This window comes from Cygnus atratus, chromosome 2 (genome assembly GCF_013377495.2).
Source record: "Cygnus atratus isolate AKBS03 ecotype Queensland, Australia chromosome 2, CAtr_DNAZoo_HiC_assembly, whole genome shotgun sequence".
NCBI lineage: Eukaryota > Metazoa > Chordata > Aves > Anseriformes > Anatidae > Cygnus > Cygnus atratus.
Window position 1 is genome coordinate 57,831,144 of NC_066363.1, and position 18,860 is coordinate 57,850,003.

General features: G+C 39.7%; 1 protein-coding gene across 17 annotated transcripts in view; it reads left to right on the plus strand.

Moving 5' to 3' along the window:
- The window catches only part of TPK1 (thiamin pyrophosphokinase 1), a 322,063-nt gene that overhangs the window by 110,727 nt on the left and 192,476 nt on the right, over nucleotides 1–18,860 (plus strand). For 4 of the 17 annotated variants that reach the window (XM_035552546.2, XM_050709121.1, XM_035552547.2 and 1 more), the window contains exon 3: nucleotides 13,636–13,705. The exons of 3 other annotated variants lie outside the window; for them this stretch is intronic. In XM_035552546.2, coding sequence (XP_035408439.1) covers nucleotides 13,636–13,705 — 70 coding nt within the window. Of the gene's footprint in view, nucleotides 1–2,895; nucleotides 3,039–9,676; nucleotides 9,812–13,635; nucleotides 13,706–17,595; nucleotides 17,728–18,860 lie in introns of those variants that run through there. 10 more of the 17 variants (XM_050709111.1, XM_050709120.1, XM_050709110.1 and 7 more) reach the window with 8 other exon arrangements.

Here is an 18,860-nt window from a genome sequence, read left to right on the forward strand (position 1 = left end):
AATTGGTATCTCCAGCTCATCTGGTAGGTAGTAGCATGGGATTGGTGCAGTGACTTAAATCACATTTGAACATCCTGTCTTCTGATATTTTTTGTTACTGATATGGAAGTGTTTATTATGTACAGAGCTTGTAAATTAAATGGAATATTGATATTCTTTTTGGTCAACATTTGGCTGATTTAAATAAAGATGTATTAGATATAGTTAGGTTAATTTTTTTCTCCCACACTCATAAGCCATGTTTCTATGGAAAATTTGAAAGGGTGATAATTTTCAATTAAGTTGCAACATTTAAAAAGAATACTCCCTCCAGTCAGATTCACAGCTACTATGAAGTTTTTTGGGTGTTTTCATTGAATCATTGAACCATTTTATAATAAAGACCAACATGATATCACGTGTAATGCATTACATTTTGAGCAAGATTTTGTCTTAGGATTTTGTTTGTTTGCTTATTTCACTGGGAATATGTTTCTTAAAGAAGATTTTCAGAATAAGCTCAGGTGTGCTAGATCTAAGGTTTTATTTATTGAATGCACAGGTTTCAACTACAAGGAGCAAATAGCCCCAAAGAAGAGGCCAGTGTTTGTATTCAATTGAGATTAGTTGGTTTGACTTAAAATCAAGGGATGTCAAAATGCTTCCATGCTAGCATTACTTAAATAGGGGAAATAATACAGCTAGGTAGCAGGTAATTTAAACAAAACAAAGAATACCTACCTTCATAGCTTCCATAAATTCACCTCTGAACTTCAGACTTTAATGAGAGAGACTTAAACCCAGTCTCTCTTCTTAAAAATAAATACATCTATGAAGCAAAACAAGAGCAGGAAGTCCTTTCGTATTGCAATTTTAGGGCTATTTATCTTCAGAGCAGATGGAAACTAAAAGCCTAAAGCAGCAATCTATAGCATTTTGATAATAAAATCACCTGCAATGTCCTGATCATCTTTGTAACTGGAAATGAGATATGTACAAATCTGCTACTAAAAATATATTCTGAATAGTCTAGAAGTTTACAAGTTTTTTCTAAAACACTGAGCAGTTCAAAATGCAGGGACTGAAGTCCCCACTGAGACTTTACCTCTCCGTTCATTTTAAGCTTTTCTCCCTTTAGGAGACCTTAGGGAACTGCCCAAGATGCTGTTTCATAGGCATGGAACAAGCTGTGTCTGCTTGGCACAAAGATCTATAAATGGATTACCTCAAATAGTTACTTGAGGCCAGCAAGTGAACAGCATCCTCACAATTCCCTTTCCCATCACATGCTGTGGAAGAACATCAAAATTAAAGTTTTAGCATTTCAGTAGTTTCCATGGCAGACTAGAGAGATCTGATGTTTTACTGATACTAAAGGGATTACTAATTGTGTGGTTCTCTAAATAATACCTAAATCTCATATCCCCCAAAATATGGTGTTAAATTGTGAACTTCTCACTATTAAAATTCATCTGAAAGGCTGGATTTACCTCCAGTAAAGTTATTTTACAGTGTAATCTTATGTTTTACTGCTATCCAGTGCAATGTAAGCTTTCAGGTCCTCATCAGTTTTTGCAGTAAAACTGCCAACTCGTATAGGCTTTGAACTGGGTCCTAATACAGCGTGCATGAAGCTTTTGGTTTTGCATCTACTTTTTAGTGATGACTTAGGCTTGGAACATCTCAGCGCTTCGGTGAACTCATGGGATTATACTCCTCAGCTTCATTGCCTTCTGGAAATCTGTGTCTTAAGTGTGTATCCTCAGGAGAACCCGAATATAAAATTTTCAATGAAAATTCTTGCCAAAAGGCAGATGGTGGTGATTTTTTTCTTATCTAGGAGGGAGGAATAGAGGACACCTTGAAAACTGGTACAGCCTGGTGTTCTTCCCACAGGCACGTTGTGGACGATACACAGACTGTATTTTATAAGCACAACCTCTGATTCTGTTTACAGCCTTGCTATGAAGAGAGATGTTGAGTGGAAGTTTATTCCCCTTGAGAACACAGTTTTTTTCAATAAATTCTAGATTGTCTCCTAGAAATATTTTTATTTGGAAATTTCATATTGAGGCTCTCTCACAGCCTTATTAAAGGGAGGTTTTGAAATCAATGTACTTGTTTCTTCATCACTTTTATGAACTGTGAAACTGCTGCTAAGCCATCTTCATTCATAACCATACTATTTCCGTATGGATTTTGATATTTCTGTTCAGGGAAGATGGTATTGTTTTTTTTCCATTTGCTCTATTTGCAGAGAATTCATAGAACCATAGAATGTCCTAAGTTGGAAGGGACCCACAAGGATCATTGGGTCCAACTCCTGGGTCACCACACCAATGACCACCCAAAAATCAGACCGTGTGTCTGAGCATTGTCCAAACACTTCTTGAACTCCGTCAGGCTCGGTGCCATGACCACTGCCCTGGGGAGCCTGTCCCAGTGCCCAACCACCCTCTCGGTGCAGAACCTTTTCCTAACACCCAGCCTGACCCTCCCCTGCTGTCCCTCGGGTCCTGTCACTGTCCCCAGAGAGCACAGAGCCTCTGCTTCCTCTCGGTTCAGACAAGAAATACCATTTTGCATTCAGAGTAACATTTCCATTCTTTCAGATTTCTAGCCTGGCTTGTCGCTGACTCTGCCTGTCCAAATAAATGGTCTTTGTGTCCTGTGGTGATTTAACATGTTGGGTCATCAATATAACTAAAAACTTCCCCAAAGTGATTGGTTTTGGTGACTGTTTCTTTTGAAAATGTTAACTTGGACCTCTTATTTTAAAAATGAAAATATTGTATTTTGTTCTTCATTATGGACTTTTCTACTCTTTTTAAAAGTACAAATAACAAAATAAATAAATGTTTGACAAAATTACACTGTAGACCTGATCTGTCATGTCTGTCTGTTAATTTATACTAGGTGACCTTCCTTCGTGACTGTTGGAAGATCTGGCATAAAGAAAGTACCTAGGAAGAATTTTATTTCCATTTTAGATTTATTCTGTGTGGCAAGATTTTGGGGATCAAGATAGTCGTGATGCAGAACTCTTCTCCTCCTGAAAGGTGCAATACTTTTTAATATCAAAATTATTGTTCATTCTTAGAGCTGTGTTTAGGTGCCAGTACCAAAGCTATATCAGTGCAAATCCGTCACTTCTGTTGAAGTCATTCTTGTCTTTGTTAGTGGAAATACCAGTGTGTATGTACTTGTAGCTATTGCACATATGAAATAAACCAGGTGAGATTACAAACTTCATAGTTGATTTTATATTTCCAGTTTCTTGGGAAAACTTCCATTGCCAAAATTTGAGAGTTAAGAGAAAAGACAAGGCATGTGGGTCAGTCAAATACAAGGGGTGAAACTGTCATTAAAGAAGTTGTTACCATCTACCAGTGTTTTAGACAAGTAATTCCAAGATGCTGGCTTATTTTGAGTGTTTTAAAGTATTAACTTAATTTGGTCTAGTTTCAAAATACGTGCTCATTTCTCAAATTAAGTTGGCTTATGCTGCCTTTAAAGAACACCCCATAAAACTTTTTGTTGTTGATGTTCAGAGTGAATATTTCCTTCTTCTTTTGTCCATTTCTCTTGATTCTGTTTTTATTAGTTTACTGTTGTTATTGTTTGGTTGAAAATCTATTGAACCATTTATCTGTTAAGAGTAGGGAAAAATATCTATACACAAGACTACACAGTATGGCTATAGGGCAACTATATTGTAAAGACATTAGAAAATACATTACAGAAAGCAATTTCGTATGGAGTAGGATTCTTGTTGTTGTTGTTGTTGACACATATTTCCAAATGGCTTTTAAAGTAAAATTATTCTTTTAAATAGCTTACACAATTTTTCAAGAAAGTGTTGGTGCAAGCTTGATTTGTTTAAAAATCTATGCATTGTAATACTCTACTTTAAAAAAAAAATAGAGTTTCTGACTTTTATATGTTCTGAAATTTCCTTAACACACAAAAGTTTTTGTTACTGTGATATATACGGTTGTCTGGGAATCTATTCCATGCTGCTAAGGAATGGTGTGTATTTTAGTAACCTGAGAATTAATACATTTTGTGCTATTTAAGATAAGTGTGTGATTACTTTTTTGATGAGTTGTAGACTACTGCAAATCCAATTTAGGCAAACAAAATTTGAATATAAATGTGTTAGCTGAAAATATTTAATCATAGTCATGAATATGAACTTATCACGCACAATGCCTTACGCTTGCAGGTTGGCTTGAATTATTAATGTATATTGTTCAGTGGAATCAGAACAGACAGTAGCACTAACTCTGGTCTGATGAGGAACATAGTGTTGTTGGTGGTCTTGAGCAGCAGGAGGTTATTTCTCTTTCTTCGCCGCCTCGATGCTGCCAGCCACCCTTTTCCATATGCTGCCTCCCTGCTTGCCCCATCTTCTGTTCACTGTAGGACAGGGAGTGGTGGTTGCATGGGGGTTGCTGCTGGTAGCATTGAATCAATGACACAAGACCAAAAAATGAGCTTTTTTCATATTACAGCTTGGTCCTTTGTGCAAATGTATATGTTCTAAAACTAATAAAAAATATTTTTGATTTTTTTTCTTTTTGTAAGAATAGAATTGGTTTGCTTCTAATGTTTGTCTGATAACAATTCTGGCTGGCAATTAAAATTGCAGACAGCTGGGTTATTCCATCACTTCTGTAGCTGTTTATCTTCATTGTGTCAGAAATCAATGTTGCTACAATGGAAAACATGAAATGAAGAAATAAAAAGTTGCACTCAGAGCTAGAAGTCAGTGCATGTTACCCTGAATTATTAAACAATATAATTTTAAAACTTCAGAAATAAAATTGATGTTGAAGCATCTCCATTTAACTTGCTAAGTCAGGTAATGGATGCAGAAAAAAATCTCACCGCACTCACTTCCAGTTACTTTACATTCAGTTATATTTTGATGTATGTGTTTGTTTTAGGTTTAGGACACCAGTAAGACAAGTTACAATAAAGTTTTGTTAGTGAGGGGTATTGTACTTACGAAGCAATAAAAGAAGATGGTATTTGACAGGCAACCTGATGGGATACATTGTGAGGGATAGCAGGCATGGTGTCTGTATACAGTTTGATGTTTGAGGCTAAGCAGATTCTTCACCAGTGGTCATGGGGTTACATGGGAAGCATTTGTATCTATAGCGAGTGGCGATGGAGTTGTTGACGAGAAAACAGAGGAATTAATGGTGGCATTGCTTCTCCTACATGTTTCTTTTCCACTGTAAGGTCATCATACACCTTCCCACCTCCAAAACGAGGTTAGCTGTGCTTTTCCCAGCTCTGAGTGTTGTTAAAGCGCTGGTTTCAGCTTCAGTCTCAGAGTTGGTCCCAAGATCTTTAACAACAGCCACGATTTTGACAGCTTCCGTCCTTTGGAGGGGGTGCAGCATGTTGTGCTGAGCCCCCGCGCCAGTTAGTTCCTGCTGTAACACCTTTCTCAGTCTCAAGAAATAATGGCGTTTTGATTGGCGTGTGACCCAAGTGCAGGCCGCAGGAGTGTGGAATCACTCTAGGCCAAGTCTGGGCCCTAAAGGGGAATAGCACCAGCACCGCGGGCTCTATCTCAGAGAATCATTAAGGTTGGAAAAGATCTCCAAGGTCATCTGGTCCAACCATCACCCTACCACCAATGTCACCCACTGAACCATGTCCCTAAGCACCACATCCAACCTTTCCTTGAACACCCCCAGGGATGGTGACTCCACCACCTCCCTGGGCAACCCCTTCCAATGCCTAACTACTCTTTCCGAGGAGAAATGTCTCCTAATTTCCAACCTGAACCTCCCCTGGCAAAACTTGAGGCCATTCCCTCTAGTCCTATCCCTAGTTACCTGCGAGAAGAGGCTGACCCCAGCTCCCCACAGCCTCCCTTAAGGATGGCACACTGATGTGAGGATGAGGACCTCAGGTGCCGACTGCACGTGTCCCGGGGAAGAGCCACGGTCCAGGGCAGGTCCCTGCCCAGTGGGGGCACTCGCATGTTTGTCTGCAAACCAGGATTCCACCCAGCCCCTGGGAGACCTGCCAGCAATAGGATGCAAAACTGTGATCGTGGAGAGCTTGGACTCCTTTTCACCCTGAAAAAGAAACTATTTAAGGCACATTTAGAACCTACCTCCTACATTTCAGCAGCATGTTTGGTTCGTGAGGATCTTTGATGTGACAAATTATTCTTTAAAGATAATCAAAGCAAATAGTTTAGCAGGAAGAAAGGATTAACATCATGCACTTTAGTGCATTTTTCCTTTTTTTGGTGTGTGTGTGTGTGTATCCCAATCAGTGTTTTTACTGTTACCTGGTAATAATAGATGTATGCTCAGGGCAAAAAGAAAAGCTGATTAAATGTTACATTATTGGTTTAGCTGTCATTTTTCAAGCAGAGCGTAAAAAGGAGGAAATGAAAAGAAATAAACTTCTTCCCAATTCTTTCCCCAGTGGCATCAAGACACATAGCCTTGTCATAAAAAGGTCACTTAGATTTTAGTGTAAATGATGGCAACAAGTACTTTGTTTTATGTCTGGGCTCCGTCCTTCTGGTTTTAGCTCCGAGACAGCATGGGGCTGCTCCCACTGCTGGGGCTTGCAGAGCATGTTTCAACCATGGGTGTAAGGCAGCTTGGCAAGAACCAGAGTTCCCTATCTTGACAGAATGTGAGAAGAATGACAGGAAAGAAAAGAGAAAATCATATACTAAGTGAGGGTTGCAGGAATATTAAATCTAACATCTGACAAGAGATTACTTCAAACCCAGCAGCCTTGAATATGAATCATTGTAATGAACTCTGCATGGAACTGTACCTGAAGACAGTCCAGAAACTCAGTCTAGTGAAAACATAGTTGCTCTCTTACCTCTGTCTCTGACAGCACATTACTCCTGGTATATTTACTGATATTCCGAGGTTTTTTTGCTTGCACTTGTGTTTTTTGGTACCTAAGAATTTATTTTGAAAAAGGGTCGATCTAGTCTTTTTTTATGTTCTTTTTCCAAAGTGAACATTGAGATTTTAATATTTTTTTTTAGGATGTTTTTGTTTGTTTAAGTAAGGTATTGATTTGAGGATTGTGTAACTTTTTATTTTATTTTATTTTTTTGATAAAGTGGAGGGGAAGCTATTGTCTGTGGGAAAAATTAAACAATTTTCCCATTGTTTCATTTCTATGTGACCATGTTATCTTGGTATTGAATGAACGCGCTGAGAAAAGAATAATGTTTCCTAATTCATCAGCACATTGGTTCCTTCGTAGTGTTTTCATATTTAATTGCTTAATGAATCCTGCCTCTGCTTAGCTGAGATCTCTATGACTTTCACAGCTCAAAGTGGAGTGATTAAAGACGTTCAGGAGTTTTGCAGGAAACATATAATTACCTTGCTAGATGTGCAGTAATTTTTCATCTGAGATTCATAATCCATTCCATACAAAAGCAGGCTGCCAGCTCTGGTGTTGGTGAACCTTTTACTTACCTTTCCTGGTCTTTTATGTTTGTTGAGCGATAAAGACTGTGTAGAAGTCAGGTACAAGACATTGGTAGCTGAGGGGCCTTTCTTGGATGCACAGACAATTTAAGAATTTGTAAAACTGTAAATTGCTTGTGAGCTGGAAGTATGTATGTAGAACTGCTAATCACCACAGGCAGAAAAAAAAAAGAGGAATTTTTGGTGACATCCCTAATGGGCACAATCCTAGAAAGTGCTGAATAGTCCTACAGTCCTTCATTAACTTGCAGCAACACAAAAGTGCACCTGTAATAGCAGCTTAGAAAGCACCTGTTTATCTCTTTTAATTTCACCTGAATATCCTGAGAGCAGGTGACCTTCTTCATCACGCTTATTTAAAGCCCTGTGGACACTTTCACATTTAAAATACCAGTGACAAGAGCTAAGCCTTTTCAGTTTTAGACAACTTATCTTAAGAATAAACCTAGTTAAAATAGTTTAAAAGCACCTTAGCAAGACCAGTGTCCAGCTGCAAAGCAGGAAACTACTGTGGACTGACAGAGAAGTGAATTGCTAAAAGAGCGGCAAAAAAGTACCAAAAGAAAGATGTCTGTGTTGAATTGTATTTGGCATATAATAGCAGTAGCATATAGCCCTGATAACACAGGTAGAAAGAAACACATGGGTGGGAGGGAATAGTTTGAGATGCAGATATATCCTCTGGCTAGCAATCTGCAGCTGTACAAAGCTGTGGATTTGTCAAACATGTTTTTGCAGTTTCTGCAGGACAAAGAAGGAAAAGAGAAAGCATATAAATACGGATTATGCATTCTGTTGTTGCCAATTGATATTTTTAATTAATGCTGAAACAAAAATGTGTTAGCCAAATGTATCAAGCAAACCGAGCAATTCTCTGCATATCTACTATATATTATCACTTTTATATTACTGCCAAAGTTCCTAGTTGTTAATTATGCAGTGTTCTCTTATGTGTAGATTATGCTGGCAGGTTAATTATGGTTACCAGGTTACTGAATCAATAAGTGAATGAGGAAAACAGATTGCATACCTAGAAGAATTATGTAAAATTAGAAGAGGAACATGGGGATATACTAAGGGAGGTTTAGGGGAGATGTCATAAATTTGAACTGGGACACAGACATAGGTCAATTTCAAAACTTTGAAAAAAGAAAAATAAATGATAATTGCAAGGAATAATAGAATTTATTCTTTTTTTTTTTCTTCCCAAGAGTTGGTGCTTTCTATAAATAAACGTATTCCCTTTTATTCCATTTTACCCTTTTTATACCCTGATCTTACTTAGTGTACAAGAATTGCACCTGTTCTGTACAGACTTTTCCCCTGCCTGAATCTGCAGGACTGTTAAATGTGTGACAAAATACTTGCCTTTTTTCTGGAAAAAAACTCAGAGCAAAGACTTTCCTTTTCATGTTTGATAGGCTGTTCATATCCTGTCTCACAGTTACAGGGAGTTATTTGTATTTGCTAAAAGAGATTCTCTTTGCTGTCATTATTGTGTTAGAATAATTTTTGTATTCACTAGCAGCCCTAAAATTTGCCTCTAGACTTCTGTTAGGGAGGGACTGTTTCATTGGTTCCTACCAGAAGAGACACCATTTTAAATGAACATCATTACTCGGAAGGACTTTAGTTTCTTCATTCCTGTTGACTCTGAAATTCTTTCAGAGATGCTGTGGGCTCCTAATACATTTTTGACATAACTCCTTCTGAGCTTAGGCAGAACTGAAGGATATTTACTCTGACTGTAATTTCAAACACTACTGGATTCAACATTTGCCGCTTCCAGTAACTGGGGAAGCAGTTGTTGGCCATGGCATTGGCTTTGCCCTTTTACACTCTTCCACGACTCAGCACATTGAGACAGATGACTCCTGGGTTAGGTCTCTCATTCGCTAGTTCACTGAATGACACTGGAGTTATATCAGAAATGAATATGATGCATAGAGATGCGTGGTAATTTGACAAACTGAGCTATTTCTGAGGAATGGAGCTTATCACAGAATATTCAGATTGGAAAAGCTGTAATTGTCGGTATTTCCAAGGAGTGCAGACCTGCACATTGAGCCCATGCTGCAGTGCACTTGTGCCCCTGTGCTCTTTGTGTCACCTCTTCTCATCATAAAAGCATGAAGCTGTACCTTGGGTCTGTCCAGCCGAGCAAGGTGGCTAAGGGCACGTGTTTCCTCTGCTTCCAGCTGTGCTGGCTGAAAAAGCTACAACCCCCACCTGCAAGTCATGGCATCTTCCCTGGAGGCAATGGTTCTCCTGACCCATCAGAGCTCAGTGAGTTACCTGGACAACCATTCCTTCATCTGGTTTAGTTCACAGAGGTGAGATTATCCAAAATCCTTTGAATAAAGTCTTTACCAACATAGTTCTTTCTGACTTGAATAAGCTAGAGAACATGCAATACACCTGGTAAATGTGAGGGCTCTTCAGTAATGGGATAGTAACCTTTAGAGTCAAAAGAGAAGGTGTGTGCAAGACCTGCTATGTTTTGGCTGACCACGTAAGTTATTCTTCCTTCTCAAAGCCCTGCCATCCATTTTGGTTGTGCTGGAAGATAACTTCTCTTTGACTCATGCAATGCTTAGCACTTATCTGTCTGTGTCTTTTTTCACCTTCTTATTTGTGTTTTTATTTTTTTCCATCTATTTTAACTGCAAACTTCTTGGAAGAAAGTATCTCTGTTTTCACAATGCCAAGCAAAACAAAGCCCTGATCTTGTTCAGGTCCTTCAGTTTCTGCTGAAATAATTAATGAGGTTTTGTGTGAGCTGTTACAGAGTGTCTAGAGACTGTTAGATTTGCCTTCACAGTTGCTGTGCTGCACCTTGGCCAAATTGCTGTTTGTAAAGCAATTTTTGTCCCTAATATAAAAGACACTGTATAAAATCAGTTCCTATTATCTTTCCATATAAATTTTCCATCTGTATTGTAAGTTTAGAATTGCTGACTATCTCCTTAAATACCTCCAGATAATAATGTTACATGTTCTTCCAGCTAATATAAATCATTACTTTTTATCAAGCAATGCTTGGTGGTGGTAGAAATAATATGATTTACTGGCCTCCAGCCAATCAGTTAATTACCTGCTAGTTACTTAAAGCACTTGGGGCTTTGGTTCGTTCCAGTGTAAGTTATTAACTTGCTGGTAAAGGATCAGTGCCTCATAAATAGTTTCTCTAAATAACTTTACAACGCTGCTGAAGTGATAAGAATAAATATGTGAGGGAAAACTTTAAATTCCAGTTACATAAGGTGACTATTTTGATTTGAGATATGAAATATCAGCCCTGTATCCAGCATACAAGTGTCATAGTCTTGTTGTTAGGCACCTATTGATCTTTGAAAGAATCTCAGTAGTTCACATGTACTGGAAGTAGTTCACGTGTACTGGACTGAAGGAAGACTTATTATTTTTTTCCATAATACTCAGTTTCTCTGGGTTTTGGTCATGTGCTTTTGAAATAATGCCAGCTGTAGTATTAGGCCAGGCATACCTTTTGGTACGTTCACTGAGATACTTTACAATAGTTAAGGCTCTGGCTGTCTTAAAGCAACGGAGACAGGTAACAGACTTTTTTGTGTCTCATTTTCTGTATCTCGTCCCTTCTTTTTCTCCACAGAAGTCATAAGTCACTTATTTGTTTAAAATATGGGAGAATAGATTTAAAAAATCATTGTTCTCAGAAGGAAAAGGCTGTGGCTCTGTTTGGCTGGGGAAGCATCCTTTAGGCAGCTTATGTACCTGAAGTTAGAAAATAATTTTTCCGCAGACTTCGTACAGTTTAGGTTACAAAGAATGTCTCAACTGATAAATTGCTTTTGTAGCTCCAGGGGAGAGAAGAGATTTTGTAATTGGTAAGGTCCTAGGCCTTGCGTAGATCTATTATATCTGCTAAATAAAACGATGGGCAAGATAGCTAATTTAAGGACAGATATTACAGACTCTTTGCAAAGGATTGTTACAAAATTGTGTGAGCTGAACTCCCTGAGAGAACTTAGCAAATATGCCTAGGTGAAAGGAATTACATTAATCCAGTTTCAGTTGTAACCTCAAGTGAGAAAAGTTAAAAGCTTCCTGCCAAACACAGGAGAAAAAAAAAAAAAAAAAAAAAAAAAAAAAGGATGTTCTTGTCTTGTGATGTTATATTCATCAGGATGGGCGAGAAACCTGGCAAGAGCCTGAAGCAGTGAATCACCATTGTAAATGGCTGGCCGGCTACCATCATTTAGAAATTATTTCAGCTAATAAGATTTGTCAAGATCAAATCTGTTTGACCTTGCCTTGTTAGTATGGGTTTGAATGGTGGCTGAAAGAAGTGAGAGAAGTAGGATGAGGAGACAGAACAGAGCACAGTCTGCACAAGGAGACTGAGAAAAGTAGTGCTTACAGCAGTGGGCATTGTAATTATATGGATAAGAGAGATAGGGGTCATGGGAGCAGGAGCAATGCTAGAAAAGATGCTGAGAAGTTTAATGCTAGTTCTCCAGCCCTACAGATTTTTATAGCCTGCAGAAAAGAAGCTGCTGTACCCAAAACTACCCACGTGATGAACTGGCAGCATTTGTGCTGCTCTGCTCTTTTGTTTTTTACCAAGAAGCCTCAGCCAAGGTTGCATTGTACTGGGTGGTGGTTATAACATAAAGAATATTCCCTGTGCTGGGAGTTCAGCAGAAAAATGAAAAAGAATGGCTTAAAGAGGAGAGTAGATACAGAGGTGCAGACATGAATTTTGTTGTCCAAATTTGTATAGTGTGGCTAAGTTGATTACTAAGCTAGGGAGAGAGGCCAGATTTCCCAATGAATGAGTGCCAAGCAGAAAAATGTAGTTTTGCATCACTGTTGAGAGACGATTCTAAATGAAGGAAAAAAAAAAAAGAAAAGAAAAAAGCAGCTTTAGCTGAAAATTGGATTCTTAGCAGCAGGAAGTGCCTGATCTGATTATTTATACCTTTTTTCACAAAACTTTGGCAGGCTGTTCTTTTTCTTTGCCTCTCCTTGTTTTTCTGTTCCCCTCCACAAATACTCTGACTTTCAGTCCTCTCAAATCTACCAGCCTGTCTCTTTGCTCACAGAACTGGAAGGAATGCTCTGCACTAGTGCAAAAGTGATAGCTTCTTTCATCCTGCACACTGCAGTTATCTAACTTGTGCATCTCTGAACAGAACTGATAAAGACTGCTAAGACACGGTGGTCATTTTCAGTCTTTAATAGCTCGTCATATTTTAAAATTCTTGTGAAAGAGCCATGTGTTAGCTAAATGATCCTTAATAGGGGTGCTTATGAATAAAATATACCAAATTATATCTGATTTTACAATAATAGTATTAGAATACTTTTTTTCTAAAATCTAACTTAAGTCTAATAAAGGGATCAAACTATAACAGCACATCTGTTCTGGTTTAAGTCAATTGGAATTAGTGGCACATGCTCTTTGCTCTCCCCAGGTTATGTATAAGCACTGGAAATGGTTGTGGTTTTGTTCCTTTCATACCAGGAATGTTCAAGATTTAATGCTCAGCCCTAGCTTTTACATCAGATGATTTGTATTAGATGATTTGAGCAGTCTGTGGAACAGTATAGGAACTGTAGTGTTAGTACTTCTGTGTCGGGGGGGGGGGGGGGGGGGGGGGAGGGGGAGAGGGAACAGGGAATATCTTGCCTGATTTCTTTTTTTTTTCTAGTTTATATAAAGTCACCATTATGGTTTTTGTACCTGGGTGAGAAAATTGTTAGGTTTAAGGTGCAAGTTCCAACTTGCTTAGACAAGTATGTGCGCGATGATCCCTTTTCAGGTTTTGAATATTTGCCCCCCACTTAATTTAAGATGACCAAGTACTAGGTTAGGATAGATAAAAGCTATTTGGAGAGTGCAGTGGCATAGTCAGATGAAGAGTGTCATTAGTCTGACAAAACCGGTTCAAATGTAAATTTAGAGAAAGAAGAGAATTAGTCAAGTGTAGAAAGCTAAAAGCCATATGAAATTTGAAGTTTACTCCCTACTCTGCAATAGACACTGAGTTTACACAAAAATTACAGCAACTGAGTAAACTGGTTGTGTTTTTTTGTTTGTTTGTTTGGTTGGTTGGTTGGTTTTTTTTTTGGTTTCAAATACCAATACACTGATGCTCTGTTTCTTCACTTGCAGCTGCACTCAGAGCTTGTGCTGATGGAGGTGCTAATCGTCTATATCACATCACAGAAGGAAGCCAGGACAGGTATGCTAACAGTAATCGTGATGTCATCTCTTTTAAATTAAAGTAAAATGTGGAGGAACAGGATCTGATTACTCCAGTCACTGAAGTAGCTGCCAGATCTGTACATGATACTTTAACAAACTGTGGCCACATGGTAGAAGTGAACAAAATCTGAACGCCCAAAACCAATATGCATATGCACAACTCCTGAGAAAAGGCCAAATTAGTGTATTGTACTACAATTAGTTTTCAATTATGAATGTTTTTTCCATACCCATAGGTTGGCTCATACTTAATTTAATAATTTTATCTTCTGCTCAGGTCTTCAGAAGGTGAGGTTTATTTGAAATGTTTGGTGTAAAGGATTGATTAGCTAGGAACACAAAGATCAGCTAGAACTGGAGTCCAAGAAGTACTTCTTCCTTTAAAACTGTTGCAATTGTTCTGTGTAAGGGCAGAAAAAGAGTGGAGCGCTGACATCCGTAACTGTCATCTCATTTTGCATGACAGCTAGCAGGGCAACGGCTATGAGAGTCATGTAGTAGCAGGTAGTATAATGCCTTCTCTGCTATACCTTTAATTACTTTTCCCAACTAAAAGTTCAAAAACATATAGGTAGTCTAAAATACCTTCTTTCCCTAAGCCCACTGTTTATAGCTTTTTTATAGCTCTGTTTTCAATCTGTCTTACTTTATGTCTCCATCAGAGCTAGGGCTTTGATCTGGATGGGCTGGACCGATGGGTTGAGGCCAACTGTATGAAGTTCAACAAGGCCAAGTGCTGGGTCCTGCACCTGGGGCGCAACAACCCCAAGCAGAGCTACAGGCTGGGAGATGAGTGGTTGGAAAGCTGCCTGGCAGAGAAGGACCTGGGAGTACTGGTCGATAGTCGGCTGAATATGAGCCAGCAGTGTGCTCAGGTGGCTAAGAAGGCCAGCAGCATCCTGGCTTGTATAAGAAACGGTGTGGCCAGCAGGACTAGGGAAGTGATTGTGCCCCTGTACTCGGCTCTGGTGAGGCCGCACCTCGAGTACTGTGTTCAGTTTTGGGCCCCTCGCTACAAGAAGGACATGGAGGTGCTCGAGCGAGTCCAGAGAAGGGCAACGAAGCTGGTGAGGGGTCTGGAGAACAAGTCTTACGAGGAACGGCTGAGGGAGCTGGGATTGTTCAGCCTGGAGAAGAGGAGCTCAGGGGTGACCTTATCGCGCTCTACAGGTACCTTAAAGGAGGCTGTAGCGAGGTGGGGGTTGGTCTGTTCTCCCACATGCCTGGTGACAGGACGAGGGGGAACGGGCTAAAGTTGCGCCAGGGGAGGTTTAGGTTGGATATCAGGAAGAACTTCTTTACTGAAAGGGTTGTTAGGCATTGGAATGGGCTGCCCAGGGAAGTGGTTCAGTCACCATCCCTGGAGGTCTTTACAAGACATTTAGATGTAGCCCTTAGTGATATGGTTTAGTGGAGGTCTTGTTAGTGATAGGACAGAGGTTGGACTGGGTGATCTTGGAGGTCTCTTCCAACCTAGATGATTCTGTGATTCACTGAAGCCTCTGGAAAAACTTGTGGTCTTAGCAAGAGATGACAAGAGGAACATCTGATGTGTTTCACCGGTGCTGAAACAAACTATGTCCTCTTCATTCCTCTTCTGAGGCCTTAGAAACAATCTGCTTGCACTGTGAAGTGAGATGGGTACTAAAATAGGATGTCTACTTTTTCTTTTTAGTTATTACTGATTTAGTGTCAGGACTTCATACACATCCAAAAGCAAGTACAGAGGTTGTGTATAAATGTATGTGCTAGGAGAGGATATAAATCTGAAAGAGGAATCATAGAAAGGCTTAAGTTGGAAGGGACCTTATGATCATCTAGTGCCAACCCCCCTGCGATGGGCAGGGATGCCACCCACTAGAACAGGTTGCCCAGGGCCTTGTCCAACCTGGTCTTGAACACCTCCAGGAATGGGGCATCCACAACCTCTCTGGGCAACTTGTGCCAGTGCCTCACCACCCTCTGAGTGAAGAATTTCCTCCTAACCTCTAATCTAAATTTGCCCTCTTTTACTTTAAAACCATTCCCCCTTGTCCTGTCATTATCTGCCTGAGCAAAAAGTTGCTCGCTATCTTTTTTACAAGCCTCCTTTAAGTACTGACCAGCTGCAATGAGATCACCCCAGAGCCTTCTCTTCTCCAGGCTGAACAGCCCCAGCTCTCCCAGCCTTTCTTCATAGGAGAGGTGCTCCAACCCTCTGATCATCTTCGTGGCCCTCCCCTGGACCTGCTCTAACAGCCCCACATCTTTCTTGTGCTGGGGGCCCCAGACCTGCATGCAGCACTCCAGGTGAGGCCCCACAAGGGCAGAGCAGAGGGGGACAATCACCTCCCTTGACCTGCTGGTCACACCTCTGTTGATTCAGCCCAGGATGCAGCTGGTCTTCTGGGCTGCAAGCATGCACTGCTGGCTCATGTTGAGCCTTTTCATCTACCAGAATCCTCAAGTCCTTCTCTGTGGGGCTGCTCTCAGTGTGTTCTTCTCCCAGTCTGTCCTCATGTCTGGGATTGCCCTGACCCAGGTGCAGCACCTTGCACCTGGCCTTGTTGAACCTCATTAAGTTCACATGGGCCCACTTATCAAGCTAGTTCAGGTCCCTTTGGATGGCATCCCTTCCTTCTGTTGTATTGACTGCACCACTCAGCTTGGTGTCATCTGCAGACTTGTTGAGGGTGCACTCAATCCCATTTACTACATCACTGATGAAGATATTAAACAGTGCTGGTACCAAAACAGACCCCTGAGAGACACCACTTGTCACCAGCCTCCACCTGGGCTCAGAGCCATTGACCACACCTCTCTGGGTGCAACCTTCAAGCCAATTCCTTATCCACTGAATGGTACAACTTTCAAATTGATCTCTCTCCAATTTGGAGATCAGGATGTCATGTGGGACAGTGTCAAAGGCCTTACAGAAATCCACGTAGATGATGTAGCTACAAGATATATATTATTCAAGATGGTGTATCTTCCTGTCCTTCAAAACAAAGATGAGAATTAGAGAGGAAGACTGTAGTGTTCAAATGGAAGTTAACTTAAAATTGGTCACCTGTGAGAATTTTATTGTCTTAAATCTATGACTGCTAACACCCAGACTGAAAACTGTTGAGCACTACTAAATACTATGTGTATCCCTTACATAATCTATTTCTCTTCTCCTAGTAGTTGCTTGCAGAGCCATGCACGCCTTAATCTTGAATACAAATGGAAATCTTTTCGACTTGCAGCAAGCGGTTCTCTTTGATAATGGTGATTCTTTCCAAGGAGACACAAAGGCAGAAAAGAAGCAACATTTTAGAGCTTTCATTTTAACTTCTCCTGTAACCCATTCATCTCTTCTGCACACCTTTATATTCATATTAAATAAATATAATTCAGGGGAAAATGAATTATTATACCTTGGCTGAATAGTTCTTTCAGTCTTACGTACTTGGTCCTTGGAGTATTTCTTTTCTCTGTCTTTCTTCTTTTCCTCTTAATTGCTTTGGGTAGTAGGTATATTTTACCTTCAAAGTGATTCTTATGAAATAATAAAAATTAAAAAAAAAGACCTGCATAATTTTAATTTTTGTCTTTAAAGATATCACTCTGCTGGAAAGAATATTCATTTACTTCTATGAAACATTTTCCCTACAATTCCCTGTCCAGTGTTATTAAAGAACTGTCTGCTCAGACTCTACTGACATGTTAATCTTTTTTTTAATGCTGCCATAACCTTCTGTTTAAAATTCTATTTTATTCAAAGTCTTGATAGCTAATTGTGTTGTATCAAAACCAAAAAACTGTAGTCCTTTAATTTTAGAGAGATTATTATATGCAAGAGATTTGAATAAAAAACTTGATTGATATTTTTGGCTTGATTCTCAGTGACACCTGAGATGTCTTTCTGCTGCTCTGGCAGTGTGAAGAATCTTTTAGAATCAGAAGAAATTATAATAACATTCTCGGAAAAGGACAGCTTGCAATTTGGGACTCTTATAGGGGTTTCTTCCTTTGGAGGTAAGTGAAATTGGTGGTATTTTGAAAGGTCCATTGCAAATTCCTAGAAAAATATAGGTCTGGAAATGAACTCAAGAGATCTATCCATCTTTTTCCTTGCCTCAGGGTGAAAACAAACCTGACCATTCCATTTCTGACTTGTCTAGGTAGCCGGTTCTTAAAAAATCTTTTACTGGGAATCCCTTCACCCCTATCCAGCTTCCTCTGTTTTAGTCTAAAACAGACCCAGCTTGTTTGGTCTTCCCATATAGGTCACCATTTTGTTGCTCTTCTTGGCCTCTCTTCAATTAGGACAATTAAGAGATACTGTATCTGTCTTAAAGTGCTGTGGCTGAAGCTGGAGAAGAGGCTCCACAGGAGACATACCCAGTGGTGAACAGTTCTTTAACTTGCTTCTTGGGTCAAGTCAGCCTGTGCTTTTGAATGAAAAGCAGCAAGTGCAGATTTAAAGACTCACTGCTTCCTGCCTCTGTGCTGTCATCTACTGGCAAGAAAAATGATGAATAGGTTTCTGCACCATCCATCAGTATCTTGACTTGGTTCTGTGCTTCTGTGTGGTTCACCTCTTCCAATCAAGTCAAGGAAGTTCTCACCTTTCTGCTCCATAGCACTGCATAGACTGGATTAGCAATGTGTTCATGAGGTTAGATCTGTAGGTCATGAGATTGAAGTATATAAAACGTTACACATCTTACTTTTTTTTGGTGTGTGTGCATGTCATTTCTATGATGTGTTTGTTTTGCCTACAAATTCATGTGAAAAATAATCTGAATCCCAATTATTGGGGAGGGGAAGTGGCAGAGGAGTAACAAGATACCCTTCGTTTTGGTAACTACTTATGAGGAGAAATCATGCTGTTTTTTTCTCAGGGGTGTGTTAAAAACAAATTACCTTGTAGAGCAGGAGAGGCAGGAAGAGTAACCGAAAGCGAAGGAACCTTTTCCTTGGACATACCTATCCATGGGCACTGTCTGTGTCAGGGACAGTGGAATGGCAGAAGGGAAGAGACTGACTCCTGTACTCTGTTGCTTTTTTTTTTTATTATTATTTTCTCTCTTTCTACCTAATAACCTTTCTAACCATGAGAGTTTATTTTCCTTAGACTATTGTTTTTTCTTTGTTAACATCTGTTC